The sequence below is a fragment of the Papaver somniferum genome, unplaced genomic scaffold (genome assembly GCF_003573695.1).
Source record: "Papaver somniferum cultivar HN1 unplaced genomic scaffold, ASM357369v1 unplaced-scaffold_114, whole genome shotgun sequence".
Taxonomy (NCBI): Eukaryota; Viridiplantae; Streptophyta; class Magnoliopsida; order Ranunculales; family Papaveraceae; genus Papaver; species Papaver somniferum.
The window spans coordinates 307,215-323,291 of NW_020620381.1; the positions used below are offsets into that span (position 1 = coordinate 307,215).

The 16,077-nt window shown below is 37.0% G+C and overlaps 1 protein-coding gene and 1 pseudogene across 2 annotated transcripts; one reads left to right on the forward strand and one right to left on the reverse strand.

Annotated features, from left to right (window-relative positions):
* The first annotated feature begins 1,006 nt into the window (after positions 1–1,006).
* Positions 1,007–6,501, forward strand: LOC113328924 (cryptochrome DASH, chloroplastic/mitochondrial-like). 2 transcript variants are annotated; one of them, XM_026575918.1, is made up of 13 exons: positions 1,007–1,475; positions 2,641–2,780; positions 2,894–3,115; positions 3,224–3,364; positions 3,551–3,625; positions 3,806–3,922; positions 4,020–4,066; positions 4,215–4,291; positions 4,426–4,573; positions 4,687–4,756; positions 4,977–5,100; positions 5,186–5,235; positions 5,349–6,501. In XM_026575918.1, the coding sequence occupies exons 1-13, from the start codon at positions 1,046–1,048 to the stop codon at positions 5,529–5,531; spliced, it is 1,824 nt and encodes a 607-aa protein (XP_026431703.1). In that variant the 5' UTR covers positions 1,007–1,045; the 3' UTR covers positions 5,532–6,501. The 2 variants fall into 2 exon arrangements, with proteins under 2 accessions (XP_026431703.1, XP_026431704.1); XM_026575919.1 differs by having other exon boundaries at positions 4,498–4,573.
* A 57-nt stretch (positions 6,502–6,558) lies between these two features.
* LOC113328691 lies at positions 6,559–13,054 on the reverse strand (annotated as a pseudogene).
* Between the last annotated feature and the right edge of the window lie 3,023 nt (positions 13,055–16,077).

The following is a 16,077-nucleotide window of genomic DNA, read 5'->3' on the forward strand; positions in this document are numbered from 1 at the left end:
TTTAAATAAATGTTTCAAAAAAATTGGTAGGTTTCCTAATTGGGAAAGTCAAATCTTACTTTAATTTTCTGGGACCACTTTTCTCTTAACTTCTTTTGATGACAAGTGTCATGTGGACAATTTCACTTTACTTGTTTTGCTGACAAGTGTCATAGGTACCATTTCACTTCACTTATTTTATTGACAAGTGTCATGAGGACCACTTTCATTGATTAATCTTTTAATTTCCTTAATTTTATTTAAAATCAAAACCATCCAATTAATTAGGAAAGGATGGAGTACATGGTTTAAGATTTTCAACACTTCAGAACTATAGGGAATATCAACTTCGATCTCAAAGGAAAATATCTTAAGATATCTATCCATTGATGTTGTTCCCAGTATGCAAGCTGTTTTCCCAACTGCTTGCTTGACCATCGAGTATCCCACCTAAACACTTGGAATTAGCTTGTGTCGCAGCACCTAACAGATTCACCTCAACACATACTTGAGGCACAACAAATGCAAAGAACTACTTTAGTAGCAATATTTTATAATCTATGAAGTAACCAAAAGGATACCTTAACAGTGTAATATAATGATAAAATCATTTGATGATGATATCCAGACTTGAATTCGAAACTCGTACGCAACAAATTCTTTCTTTACGGTAAAAAAAGAAAGAAAAGGAAATACCATTACAATCAAAAAATTCACATGTTTGAAACTCGTTGGGATCAAATTCTCTCTTCTAGTGATTTTAAGTGATGGACGAGAATCTAATAAACCGAACAATCAAACAATTCGGGTATCTCATTACCGTAGACTCGGGATTTAAACCAGAAAAGATTACCAAGCCCCATGCGGAGGATCTCTACCTCATGACAAATTTGGGTGTAAAAAGTAAAACAGCTCTAGACACGTATGTAAGAAGTTGGGTGGAATTCTTCTCTGGCTACCAAATCTCCACGTCATTTAAAACTCAAAACTCCACGTGTCACTCTCCCAATGACATTTTCGAACCATCTCCTTCCATTTTTCTCTGCAACTCTCTTCCTCCCATGAAATGTCTCCAGCACCAACACTCTCTTTCTCTTCCATTTCGTCATCCATCTCCACTTTCAGAAGAACCCCAACTTTCTCATTGACGCCCAATTCAATTCTCATTTCAACCCATCTCAAAATCATGAACATAGCTTCTTCTTCACAATCACAATCACAACCCAGATCAGTGTTTGTTGTACCAAGCTTAGATCCTGTGGAGACTGATAAAACCACTGATGATACATTTAGAAGATACTACTCAAATTGTAATGTGACGAAAAGGAAGGGGGGCAACGGGGTTTCAATTGTTTGGTTTAGAAATGATTTGAGGGTTTTGGATAATGAAGCTCTCTATAGAGCTTGGATGTCTTCTCAATCCGTTCTGCCTGTTTATTTTATTGATCCCAGGAATTTTGGCACGACACATTACTTTGGGTTTCCTAAGACTGGAGGTAATTTTGATTCTTAATTCAACAATTTTGATTTTTATTAACAGTAGATTTCTGGAAAGTGATTTATATATTCGTGTTTTTAATTAACCATGCTAGGTTGATAGCTAATTCACATTTGCAATTGATTGATAATTTGATTCAGTAATTATTTGAATGGCCCCTAGTATGGAATTTTAGTGATAGGGGTGGCATGTGTAGATTTTAGTATTTCTTTTAGCAGAATTTTTGAATTGGGGGTTTCTTGAAGTCGATTTGACATCTAAGAGCACTAATTAGAAGTGGTACAACCTTTTAGGAAAGGTAAAGATACTCATTTGGAAGGACCAATCAATATGCGGAGTTTCGCAGGTTAACTAAACTAATAATTTTGAAAATGTACCATGATGGGCAGTCTTTATTGAAAGATCTCATCAAAATTAATGAGCTGTTTTTTTTTTTTTGAGAGAGAGAGAGAGATCTTTCGAAAATCAGATAAGTTAAGGGATTTTGGCTTCTGATCATAATTTATTCCGAGTGTAGAAATGTATGTATCTATAGGTTGAGTTGCCAGTGACAAGCCTCTTGTTGGGGATCCAAGGCAATTTGAGTTAATAATTACACACTGAGTGACCAGCCAACTGAGTATGCATTACTAGAGGTTAATGTTCTATTGGAATTCTCACTCTTTTTGAATGTTGGTCCTATTACTCATTTGTAACCATGTTTTGATGGTTTGCGGCTTCTGTACGAGCTTTGATAATTCTAGGCTTGTAGCTTTTTTTTTTACTTTCTTTTTTTGTTGTTGGATATAGCTCTTTCTAAATGAGCTTGGGATTAACTAGCTAGTCATTAGCTTGGAAACTCCGTTAAAACAGTGAAAGTGGAAGCCTGACACGGTTATATGGTTGTGCCTTCCACTTTGAGAACGCTGATTGAAATTACTTCAGGATACACATTCTGCCTTTCCTTGTAGTTAACCATATTTTCTGTTAGTAATAGGGATTGTATTTTATTGGTATAAGGTAGATATACTTGGTTGTACATTTTTTTAGCTCATGTCTTGTAGATATATGTTTTCAGTTTGTTCCTGAAACTTAATCCTGTGAAATGTGGAACGTAGGAAAATCATTTTGGTTTTGGAAGTTGAATGAATGTGTAAGAGTTTCAATATTACTTTTCTTTGCAGCTTCAAGGGCACAATTTCTGATTGAATGCTTAGCTGACTTGAGAAAGAATTTGATGAAGCGAGGTTTGAATTTGGTTATACGACATGGAAAACCCGAAGATATCCTCCCTTCAATTGCAAAAGCTGTTGGAGCTCACACAGTTATGCAATATGTTAATTTTTGTTTTAACTGTGCTAGGAGCATTTCTTTTGTGTACTGCACTATATAATTTGTTACTCGAGCTTTTGTTGATTGTGTTGTTTTGGTATTCAGATTTATGCCCATAAAGAATCTTGTAGTGAGGAGTTGCTCGTGGAAAGACTTGTCAAGAAAGGGTTGCAAAGACTATCTCTAAAATCAGAGGGATCCACACCCACCAGTCGAAATCCTACAAATGTGAAGCTTGAGCTTATTTGGGGAAGCACTATGTACCATATTGATGATCTCCCATTTAATATGAGTAGTTTGCCAGACATATATACCCAATTTCGTAAGGTACGTAATATTAAAAGTACATTCCAGTGTTTTAGAAGGTACATTTGTTTTTGAGGTTTGATAAGGTTATACTCAACATAATATCTTCCACGATGCGTCAATTTGCAGTCTATTGAATCCAAATGTGCAATTCGTGGCTGCTTTAAACTTCCAGCGTCAATCGGGCCACTTCCCAGCAATGATCTTGGAAAAATTGGGGGATGGGGAGATGTACCTTCGCTTGACCAGCTTCGTGTCGTTCATGTAGAGGCAAGTCACTCTGTGCACTTTTTCATATATATTGTTTTGCAATCTAATAAGATATGCAGCAGTTTCTTGATTCTTTATAAAACTAAATAGTGTACCTGAATGAATCAGAAAATGTGAATTGTATCAAGTTAATTGAGGATTAGAATTATTACAAAATTCTCTGATTCTCTGTTTTGTAAAATGCAGGCAAAAAAAGGAATGTACTTTGTTGGTGGTGAAAGTGCAGCTCTGGGCAGAGTGTACGAGTACTTTTGGAAGAAGGTAGAAATCTCAGATTATATGGTTATCTGTTGTGTTATTGCAGAGCTAGAACGGCTTACTTTAATGGAATAGAAGATGGACGGATAATGTTACATTTTCGTGTCTCATAAATCAGTCTAAAAAATATCTTTTGTCCATTTTATTAGTCTAGTTAGCTAAACAAATCTCAAACTTCTGTAGGATTTGCTCAAGGTGTACAAGCATACAAGGAATGGTATGCTAGGTCCTGATTACTCAACAAAATTCTCTCCATGGCTTGCTTTTGGGAACGTCTCTCCACGTTTTCTCTATGAAGAAGTTAGAAATCTCTTCCTCTTAACTAGTCATCAATCATTTCTATTATTTAGAAAAGGATAATCCTAACATTTGCCAGTGATAAAATTTATTTTTTCAGGTAAAGAGATATGAGAAGGATAGGCTAGCAAATGATTCAACATATTGGTATCTTACTAGCTCCGTATATTGGATGTTCTGCTTGGTTACACATGGATTTTTTAAATATAAATCCAGAGGTTTCGTGTTTTTCTGGTATTGTGTGGAATGTTTAGATTCCTCTGGCAATTGAGTTGTTAAACTTGTGTGTTTTCAGGGTACTGTTTGAATTGATATGGAGGGACTATTTCAGATTCATTTCAATAAAATATGGAAATTCGATCTTCCATTTAGGTATAATAGAACGGTTTTTGTTCATTTACTGCTCTGCGTTTCTTTCATCTTTATAGGACTTGCCAAACATAGGGGATCCATGTCTCACAATCACTCTGATGCACAGTTGCTTTACAAATTGTATCTCTGTGTAGGTTGCAAATTGTATATCATTTGTGTCATTAACTGTATCTTTTACAAACATATATTCGTGGGAATATATTCAGGTGGACCGAGAGAAGTAGAGGCTAGGTGGAGCCAAGATCTCAGTCTCTTCGAATCTTGGAGAGACGGCCGTACAGGGTATATCAAGATATCCATTCTCGCAATTTCACTAAACTTGAAGCCTATCATTATCCCCGAATAAATTGTACCAAATCCTGGCTTATTTATCTTTGTTACCATGACATTTGTAGGTATCCTCTTATAGACGCTAATATGAAAGAACTGTCAACAACCGGTTTCATGTCAAACCGAGGACGGCAGGTAAATTTTGAGCTGAGTGCTGAATTTAGCACACCAAATCATGAAAGTCGCGATCTTTTTCTTTCAAGTTGTTTTAACTATTTGGAGTGTACTACAACCTGAAGTTTATATCTGTATAGTCCTCAGTCATTGCAGATAATCAAATAAACCTTCTTTACTTTTATGCATCAAGAGCGTCATGGTTGGTGACTAATTAACAGAATCTGTATTTGTTACACAGATAGTTTGCTCGTTTCTTGTTAGAGATATGGGAATTGATTGGCGTATGGGTGCCGAGTGGTTTGAAACTTGCCTCTTGGATTATGACCCATGTTCAAATTATGGGAACTGGACATACGGTGCAGGTTAGTTTCTTACTCGTGGTTCATGCATTTTTTAATGTTACTTGCACTGTTAATCAGTTTCTGATTAGTTTAATTATTACTGTAGGTGTTGGTAATGATCCAAGAGAAGATCGATACTTCAGCATCCCCAAGCAAGTAAGCACAGAATTTATTCTTCAGACTTGTCCATGTTTCGTTGTCCAAGATTATACTGAAATTTCAGAAACTGCTGCATATGTAAATTCTGATTTGTTGCGATCATTTCTCAGGCCCAGAATTATGATCCAGAGGGCGAATACGTCGCATACTGGTTACCAGAATTGAGAAAACTTCCAAAGGATAAAAGGAATTTTCCACATGAGAAGTCTTATATCAAACAAATTGTACCTCTGAAATTTAGCAAGCCAAATCATGGTTATGGTCATGCAAAACCCACTCCAAGAAGAAAATGATGTAATTCCGAATGAACCATTTTTCGTTAAAAAAAAACATTTTATTGAGTGTTCATAATATAATAATAGGAAAACATGCAGCTGGTCATATAAGTTTGCACTTACAAAGAACAATGAACAGTTTTTCTCATCGGAAGCTCTTGGAAAAATCCGAGATATGTCAAGTCAATCATTAGCCAGATGGAATAATGTGAGCCACATATTCATGTGATATATATCTGGATATGGTACCCTGTCATTTCACTTGGTGCATATGAGTACACCACTACACAGCTTATTTTCATTTTTAGATTGAGAAATCGGTCAGTCATGCTTCTGCAGTTCCACCACCACCACCACCACCACGGCAACAATAAAATTGGTTCTTCCACATTCAATGATATAGTTTTCACCAAAAGAAAAAGCAAGTCTTTGATATTCCTCCAGCCTCTAAATGCTGTTGAGAATGATTCTGAATTCGAATTGGATAGGAAGAAGAAGGCGCGAGAGGCTCTAAAACAGCTTGACAACCAGCTTCAAAGCCTCACCACCACTACTCCACCCAACATTAGGAGGGTCTCCTCCTCTCCGCCGAAAAACTTGGATTCAAAGGCCGACATAGATAGAGATATGATGAGGGAAGCACCGCCGGAGTATTCTGATTCTTTTTTTGCGTACTCGGCGTTTGCTCTCCTGTTTATCTCAGTTTTCTACAATATATTATTCCTCACAGTTATTAAACCATCTATTGATGGACCAGCACCATCTGCATATACTTATATTAACACTAATCAATCTGTAAAAGAAGCTCCAAGTGAGAATGGAGCAGTTTCACCCTCACAGTAAATTGGTCCGATCGACTGACAAGGGATAGATTCACCCTCACAGTAAATTGGTGAGAGCCTCTTCTTTCTTGCAACTTTTGTCCCAACAATCGTTATATATCGCTTTGAATAATCATACTTAGTATGGGTCACAACCAATAAATTTATGATTTTGTTTCCAAAAAGGATCCATAGCATTCATGATTGATATTTTTCCTTGTATTATATCACCTTCCAAAATGCACTCAAGTGCTCAAATTCCGTATCCAATCAACTCAAAACATAGCCGTGCAACATTTGAAACACTTATTCTAACCTCACCATGAGGTACCCCATATGCCTTAATTCTACAAGCATGATAAACTTGCCAATCATACCTTTGATGAAATAATAAAGCACAAACTTCTGACATTTGTTTTCATCCCAATATTAAATTACATTCCCACCCAAGACCCGATCTATTTGATAACTAAGCAGTAACTTAATTCATTTTCCTGGAAAATGATTTTTCAGTACTTTCCGACGATATTCGCCAAAGAGCCCAAATCGGGAAAGTGTTTCTAAAAAGTGCAGCATACATGTCTTCAATGATGCTCCTGTTATTTCCTGCAAAATCATACAAATATCATATTTTAAACTTGTTCGTTTATAAGTCTCTCTTATTTCACTGGTTATACGTAATGCAAAATTAGTATACGAAGTTACCTGTTGAGGAAAATCGCCATTTTCCATCTGGTTATTTATCAGTACCCTGGGTGCACGATGCAGAGGCTTTGCATCCCTCTCCGCCTAAACATTGAAAAGGTATATAAGATAAAATTAATCTGATAAATGCCGGATTCTATATCATGTTTGTTAGCAAGACTCCATAAGACTTGCCTATTAAGTCTCAAGACCAAAGACTCTGACCAAGTATTCTGTCAAAGTCTGTAGCCTACAATAATGGCGTGTAATCTCTTTAGGTTGTTAAGCATATTGTAACAGATTGAGATAAACATTGCCTATAAATATATCTGCTATCTACACGATTAAGGTGTGGAAGCATTCACCAGAAAACCCTTTTCTAACTTGGTATCAGAACCATCCAAGCCATCTTCCGCAACAAAACTAGAAACACAAAAAAAAAAACCATAAATCCATCAATGGCAGACACCACAAATACCCTCAGACAGGTCCAGATCCATCATCTAGTAACATTAAAACATATACAGAAACTAATCATATTATGTGGAAAGCACAGTTCAAATCCATCCTAAAGGGGTATGACCTCAATGGATTTGTAGATGGAACCAAACCAGTTCCTGCAAGAACATTACCAAACAGTGATGCTGTTAATCCTGAGTTCACAGCATATGAACATCAGGACTCTTTAATTGTTGGATGGTTGAATTGAACATTAACTCCAGAAGTTCTCAGCAATGTCGCCCATCTCACATCTGCAAAGGAGGTTTGGGACAAACTCGAATCGGAGTATGTACCTAAGACGTTTCATCATCAGATGAATCTAAAGAAACAACTTCACAGCATGTCCAAAGGTAACAAAACACTCAAAACCTATTTGAATGATGCTAAATCCTTATTTGCTCAGTTAGCAGAGTCTGGCTGAGCTGTTACCACAAATGAAAAAAAAAACAAGCCATTAGTAATGGCCTCAATCAGAGTTATGATACCGTTGTCACAGCGTTAAGCACTGTAGAAGACATGGATATCGACACCTTCTACTCTCATCTAGTTACCTTTGACATGCGTCAAGAGCAGCAATTATCATTATTGTAGACCCCAGTTGCAAATGTGGCTGTAACCCACACAGGGTCATTCAACAGAGGAGATCCAAGGAGATTTAACAATCAGGGGTATCAGTATAACAACAACTCATCAAACACTCGATCGCAGCAGTATCCACGCAATCAACAGATCGTAGAGAAGGGCCAGATTTGTAAGAAGAAAGGACATATGGGAGACAAATGTTGGTTTCGTTATGAGAAATCCAGTAACAACTCCAATCGTTCTCCAGCTGCCTATGTTGCCTTCCCTGGTGGTCATCTAAACAATGAATGGGTGACAGAAACAGGAGCAACTCACCACCTTACAGCTGACATGCGCAACTTGTCCATTCCCCATGAATACCATGGTACTGAGCAAGTTCATGTGGGAAATGGTAATGCACTGGATATTTCCAACGTTGGTAATGGTTCCTTTACACTAAACTCACGTATTTTTTCGTTGAACAATATCTATCATGTTCCTCAGATTAAAACTAATCTCCTATCAGTTTCACAATTTTTTAAAGACAACAATGTCTATTTTGAGTTTCACTCTGGTTTTTTTGTTGTAAAGGAAAAGCGCACGGGGACCCTGCTGCTAAAAGGGATCAATAAAAATGGGATGTATGTGTTTGATGGAGTCAGTTTGCCAGAGTGTTCAATAAAACCAACCGCAATGGTTTCCTCAACTATTCCAATATGGCATCAGCGTTTAGGTCATCCTATGCTTAGCACTGTGTCGAAAATTTGTCATCAGTTTTCCCTTCCAGTTAGCAATAAAAAATTTGAGTTCTGTCACTCTTGCCATGTGAGTAAAAGCAAGAAGTTATCTTTCTCACTTAGTAACACTGCTTATAATAAACCTTTGAGCTTAGTTGTCTCAGATATTTGGGTCTCTCCATTATTGTCAAGAACTGGCTTTCGCTATTATATCTTGTTTATGGATGTATTCTCCCATTATACATGGATTTTCCCGCTAGTACAACGTTCTGATGCATTGCAAACATTTATTCTATTTAGGAAGCAGGTTGAAAACCTTACAGACAATAAAATAAAGATCTTTCAGTCAGATAATGCTTTAGAATACAAGAAGTTCACTTCTTATCTAAATGACTCAGGCATCCAGCATCGCTTTTCATGTCCTCACACGTCTCCTCAAAATGGACTGGCTGAGCGTCGAATCAGACATGTCACAGAGTCTGGTTTGGCTCTACTTTTTCATGCACATATGCCTAAATCATTCTGGGCAGATGCCTTTCTTACTGCATGCTATCTCATTTACAGACTGCCAAAATCACGGTCAGATTCAAAAACACCACTTGAACTTTTATTCAACAAGCCACCTAATCATTCCTTTCTCAAGGTCTTTGGATGCTTGGCATATCCTTGCTTAAGGAAATATAACAGTGACAAACTAGAACCTAGGTCACTTCCTTGTGTCTTCATCGGTTACAGTAATGCCCATAAGGGTTACATGTGCTTACACAGAGAAACAAACAGGGTATATATTTCTAGGCATGTTAGATTTGAAGAAAACACATTCCCATTTTTATCCCTCAAGCAGCAGTCACCGATGCCAAATCCAGGTATAGTGCATTCTAGCACAGGTATTTTCTTTAAGCATCCTTTTCGCAATAGTAGTGTGTCTGTCCAACAGGGTGTCAATCAACAACAAATGCCTACTCAGTAAATTCCAGAAATTGCACCAATTCAGGCTCCATCCTCTGTCTCTGCTGATACACCTGACATGGAGCTGGATTCATCATCGACTGCTGCATCACATTCCAATCCATTTTCACCTAATGAATCCACATTGCCAATTCCAGCTGCTCTTGCTTCTGAGGAGGACCACAGTGGAGGCCATGTGCACCCAATGATGACACGAGCGAAATCTGACATCCACAAGCCAATTCAAAAGCTCTGTCTCATGGCCTCCAAACATACCTTGCCTGATGCAGCCTTCATGGAACCTACCTTCTTTTCATATGCACGTAAAGATCCAGATTGGAGGGATACAATGGATATTCAGGTTAATGCACTGATTCGTAATGGGACTTACTCTCTTGTCAAATATGAGCAAGGTATGAATGATGTGGGATCCAAATGGGTTTACAGAATCAAACAGAACCCAGATGGTTCGATCAACAAAAGGAAATCTCGTCTGGTGGCCAAAGGTTACAACCAACAACAGGTATCGATTATAGTGAAACTTTTTCCCCATTGGGTAAACCATGCACCATCCGTCTTGTGCTATCTATTGCGGTTATGCATCACTGGCCTATCAAGCAGTTGGATGTTGAAAATGCGTTTTTGCATGGCACATTGGAGGAGGATGTATACATGCAGCATCCTCAAGGATATGTAGATGCAAACAGGCGCATAGGGCCTGGTTTTCGAAGCTCAGCACTTATCTAATTCATTTGGGCTTCAAGGGGTCTATTACAGACAACTCACTATTTATTCGCCAATCATCACGGTCAACTCTATATGTTCTGGTATATGTAGATGACATAATAGTTAGGGGATCCCATGCAGATGAAATCTCTGCATTAATTGCAGATCTCAGTGCGGTCTTTGCACTGAAAGATTTGGGTGATTTATCATTCTTTCTGGGAGTAGAAGTGCTCGGGCATGGAGATGAGCTGATTCTCACGCAACGTAAGTATGTCACAGATCTTCTTCGCAAGACAAATCTGGATGGGGTTAAACCAGTGAACACACTATTGGCTGCAAATGTTAAAATTCAGAAGCAAGGTACCAGTAAATTTCATGACTCGAGTTTATATCGCAGCGTTGTGGGTGCGCTGCAGTATTTGCATTTAACAAGACCGGACATCTCAGTTGCGGTCAACAAGGTCTGTCAGTATATGCATGAACCTTATGAAGAGCAATGGGAACTGGTGAAACGAATCATTCGGTATCTCAAAAACACAGTTGATTATGGCCTGCATCTCCAACCATCAAGAGATTTTTCCTTACAAGCCTATTCTGATGCGGATTGGGCTGGCTGTCTTGATGACAGACGCTCTACCAGTGGCTACTGTGTCTATTTTGGGGGCAACCTGGTTTCCTGGAGTGCAAGAAAGCAGAAAACAGTCTCCAAGTCCAGCACAGAAGCAGAATACCGTGGCATTGCTATTGCCACTTCGGAGATAATCTGGATCCAATCGTTACTTCAAGAGCTTGGTGTTCAAACCTCACCACCTATACTTTGGTGTGACAATTAGGGAGCAACGTATTTAATCTCAAATCCTTTGTTTCATGCTCGTACCAAGCACATAAAGATAGACTACCACTTTTTTCGTGAACGTGTAGCATCCAAGCAACTTCAAGTCAGGTTCATCAGTTCCAGAGATCAGATAGAAGACATCTTCACTAAGGGGTTACTGGCGCCAAGGTTTCATATACTAAGAAGCAAGTTGCAACTTCGCGAGATACGGTACAACTTGAGGGGGAATGTTAGCAAGACTCCATAAGACTTGCCTATTAAGTCTCAAGACCAAAGACTCTGACCAAGTATTCTGTCAAAGTCTGTAGCCTACAATAATGGCGTGTAATCTCTTTAGGTTGTTAAGCATATTGTAACAGATTGAGATAAACATTGCCTATAAATATATCTGCTATCTACACGATTAAGGTGTGGAAGCATTCACCAGAAAACCCTTTTCTAACTATGTTGAAATTTTTCTTCCCCGCTAAAACACACACACACAAAATAAAGAATCACCTGGCCAGCATGAATGAGACCCATCAGTGCCCATGATATGTGTACTAAATGGCTGTCCTCTAAAGGAACAAATTCCTGTTTAGATTTTGTTCAGGAGGTTAGATTGAAACTTCGAAGATCTGAAAGGTCTTGTTTTGTATAAATTTATATACCTTCTTCATGCATGAAAGATAACTTTCTCCCCAACCGCCTATTGATTTTTGGGTTGAGAGTAGAAAGTTGCAAGCCTTACGAACAGTCAAGATGTTGGAGTAGTTCTTCCCTACAGCTGATAGGGCTCGGAGAGCGAACCATGTTCCATAGATATAGCATATTCCCCAGTTGCCGTACCTGCACCGATTTATTTGTATATGTATAATAGGTATATATAAGACACTTTTTTACTGTGTAAACCTATTAGCTTCACGAAGAGAAGTAATCTTTTAGACACCATGAACCATTAGGCTCTTGTTTGCACTCTAAATATTTTACTGCTTTTTCAATGCAGGTTTCAATTTCTTTTGTGCGATGATGAGGATACAGCTTCTTGAACAAAACTAGAGCTTCAATTGCTGATGATGTGTTGGACTTAACAAATTAATGTAATTATGAAGTAAAACTCTGAAAATGAAACACTGGGGAAACAGTCCAATAATTTTTGGTAACCTTGATTCAAAAAAGCGTTTCTGCATAAAGAATTTCACCAACCCACCAGAAGTGTATAATTCCGTTATTCAGCATGCATAGTTTTTTGTAATTATAAAATATTTCTCGTGAAGCACATATTCCGTTATTGAGATCTAGAGAGAAAGAATTTCCGACTCATGCTCCACCAAGACATCCTCAAAGATTTCCGTTGGATTGAAAACCTATTTTCGTAGAATCGGTATTTGTCTATCAGATAATTAAGCTTAAATTATTGGAAAACAACAACTAAAAAATGACCCCAAAACAAATGGATTTAGTTCAAATGTTTGAATATTATTTCGAGTGAATGTTACCTCCAACCAAGCATTTGATGTTGCAGGCTCCCATGCAGAGAATCCACCATCCGCACCCTAAAATTAAGACACATTTTAGGCGATTGTACTTGTAAACTGTAATTGAGACACCTGTAATTGTACTTGTAAGCATGTTGTTGATGTCAATATATGAGACATAATTGATCCTTACTTGAAGCGACAGAATGACCTCAATGGTGTCATAAAATTGCTTCACTAGCAATTCATCTCCAACAGTTTCTGCTGGCATTTGGGAAAATATGTGACACACCTGCGATAATAATGACTTCATATCATTGGCCGTACACTCCGTACAAACTACCAAATGACAGTTTTTATAGCTAACATGCCTATAATATATCAAATCACGATTTTATCATGATAGTCAAAAAAAAATAAATCATCACGTGATGAGAAAATAAATCGAATGATCATCAAGTGTCCAGTGTCCGTTTACAATCTCAAAAAATGTTATTTTCCTGATTACATCCCCAAACTATCAATTGTGTCGGTTTACATTCTTAAAAAATGTGATCTTCCTGATTACATCCCCGAACTATCAATTAAATAGAGAAAAAATAAAATTTCAAAAAAAAACCTTATTAGCTCGGTCATAAATCTCTTTTCCGCCAAACTTGATTAGCCCGGTCATGAATCTTTTTTTAGAAATTTTTGTTGTGGTCCTGCGCATCGGTTGGATTTTTTTAGTAATTTGTATGAATGATTTAAACAAAGATTATGATTTGAGTAGAGCTAATACAAAACAAAAAATGGAGCTAATAATTTTTCTTAATTATGATTTCCAAAAATTATTTTTCTTAGTTTTTTTATATAATTAAAAAAACAAAATCTTTAGATATTATTTTCTTTATTGAAAAAATATTATTTCGTGGTTAATAATTAATTCACGATTTCATCATTAATTCATGATTTCTATAATTTTTATTTCATGGTTACTAATTAATTGCGGCTATTTTGTATGAGATTTTGTTACTTTAACTGGGAATTTTTTAGTATTTCGTCATTATATATAATGGTAAAATTTTGCATGATGCTCTCTATATAAAGTGCTGCAACAAGGGTGGAATTTCATCATTCTCCCCACAGTTTTGTTTTTCTTTTCCCGACCCGATTAGGGTTTATTTTAAAAGGTTATATTCTAAAGGGTTGAAGAATTGTGTAATTTTTTGTTTTCTCCTTTTAGTTCGAGTTCTTCTTCGTGTTGAGAACTGTCTTTTATATATGTATTTTTTTTGTTGAGTAATAAAATTTGTTAAAAGGTTGAAGAATTGTTTAATGAATAGGGGTGGCCATTCAAAAGGGTGTTGGAGCTCAGCTTATGGCGAGACTCCCATCCAATCTCTTGTAATAATTCTTATTGTTTCGAAAATCGAAAATCAATTATATTATCGATAATATCTAAAACTAATTTAAATAAAAAGTATGGATGTAAAAAAAGAAAAATATTTTTAATTTAGGAAGGAAACTGAATGCGTAACAGTTTTTGGGTGAAAGAAGTAAAGCACAAAGTGAGGAGTAAATAAAAAAAAGAGAGTACTAGAGACCAAACCAAACTGCGTTAGGATTTTAGTAGAAGAATGCAAGGCTCTGTAGTTGAGTTCAGACGTTTGTTGTTAGACCCATTACACCAAAATCGGGTTTTAGTAACGTGATTGTAGTTGGATGTGCTTGCAACAGATGTTGTGCGTTGCAATCTTAATAGCTTTTGGCAACAGAACTCTCCCGTTCGTAATTTTTTATTTATTTGTAACAACAAAAAAGTCGATGCAAAATATTTTGAAAAAAAGGACTGGCTTTATATTTAGTCACGACTCAGAAAATTAACTGTTCAGACGGAAATCAAAGCTCCTAAGCTTCAAACATTCCAACAGATTAATTTCAAATATAATGTTGAACAGATTTATTTCCCCTTACTCCTTGTAAGTTGGAATTCTGTAAATTCTTTCTTTCTCTGTCTATAGTGAATAAGCTAATAAACTTGTGATTATCTCTCGACAGTAACTACAATTGTAATGAAAAATAGAAGTAAAAGCAAAGGAAACATCAATATTTTTTTTTTCAACTGAGTCTTTCAATTTGAACTTCAAAACTACACACTCGTGATGAACATGCGACAAACAAGCTTCAGATGGGAGGAGTGTCACACATATGATAAATCAAAAATAAAACCCTAATGAAATGTAGGCACATGTAAATCAAGACTGTTGTCTTCATGGAGAATCAAAGTCCACACCGGAGGTAGACCTATAGTATGAACTCATCGTAATTTTGCACCAAACATGCGTTATTTTATGTCCGAATAAACATATACAATATCAGATCACCCATATATCCTTTGAAAAAACACCATCGAATGCGGGAATGGTGCTAGACAACAGCAGCTCGTGCATTGAACCAAAAGACTTATGGGTGATCTGATATTATATATGAAAAAACTCAGGCGTCACGCTGGCACAACCTTGTTTGTGGCAAGGAGGTGTCGACATGGCATTGACAGCACTAGCCAGTACTACCTTCGAGAATACGAACATTCCCTACCGGATGAAAAAAAAAAGTAAATTCCAAGTCAGCCCACATATTTTCTTTAATATATTTTTTTTGAAATCGATTCATTTGAACTGCATTTGATTTCTCCTTCAATTGCTTCAAACTAAAACAAAACTAAAAAGTTACCCATCAGGGATTAACCCAGTTGGCCAAAACAAAACTAAAAAATTACCCATCAGGGATGAATCCAGCTGGCCAGGAGCGACTCTCTAGTAGGAGGTCATCGGATCGAGTCTCCACTCAATTTTGGAGATCTCATGAAATACTTCTCTTATGTAAATACTTATAAGTTATAGTGGGAAATCTGCAGGGCTTACCCAGGGGGTGGTTGCTGCCAAGATGCAGGACGGGCTTATCCCAAGTTACAAAAAAAAAAAGAAAAAAAAACGGTTATGTAAAATTTTCTCCGTCACAAAACAGAGGTTATTAGTGAAAATTTGGATCCCGTCAAATTTGTTCGAAATTTCGGTCGGCCGCCATTGCTGCTGCAGCAGTCATCTACTATGTGCTAGACTCAGAGACCAGAAAGTAAAACTAGAAAGCCCTGACGGCCGCGCTGAAACCTCATTCTAAGGCAAAACCTGCAACTCTTTTTCTAGTTCTCATATCACCTTCTTCGTCTTCTCTCCTGAGTAATAACGAAAGACATTGAGAGAAGGAGATCGTATTTATAGGGTTTTGTTGGACATCTGAAAATAAATTTTA

Excerpts from the sequence above, each read along its gene's own strand:
- LOC113328924 (XM_026575918.1), top strand. The coding sequence starts at position 1,046 with ATGTCTCCAGCACCAACACTCTCTTTCTCTTCCATTTCGTCATCCATC. Across the intron at positions 2,781-2,893 it reads AAGCTGTTGGAGCTCACACA|ATTTATGCCCATAAAGAATC; the intron begins GTTATGCAATAT and ends TTTGGTATTCAG. Across the intron at positions 3,923-4,019 it reads CACGTTTTCTCTATGAAGAA|GTAAAGAGATATGAGAAGGA; the intron begins GTTAGAAATCTC and ends TTATTTTTTCAG.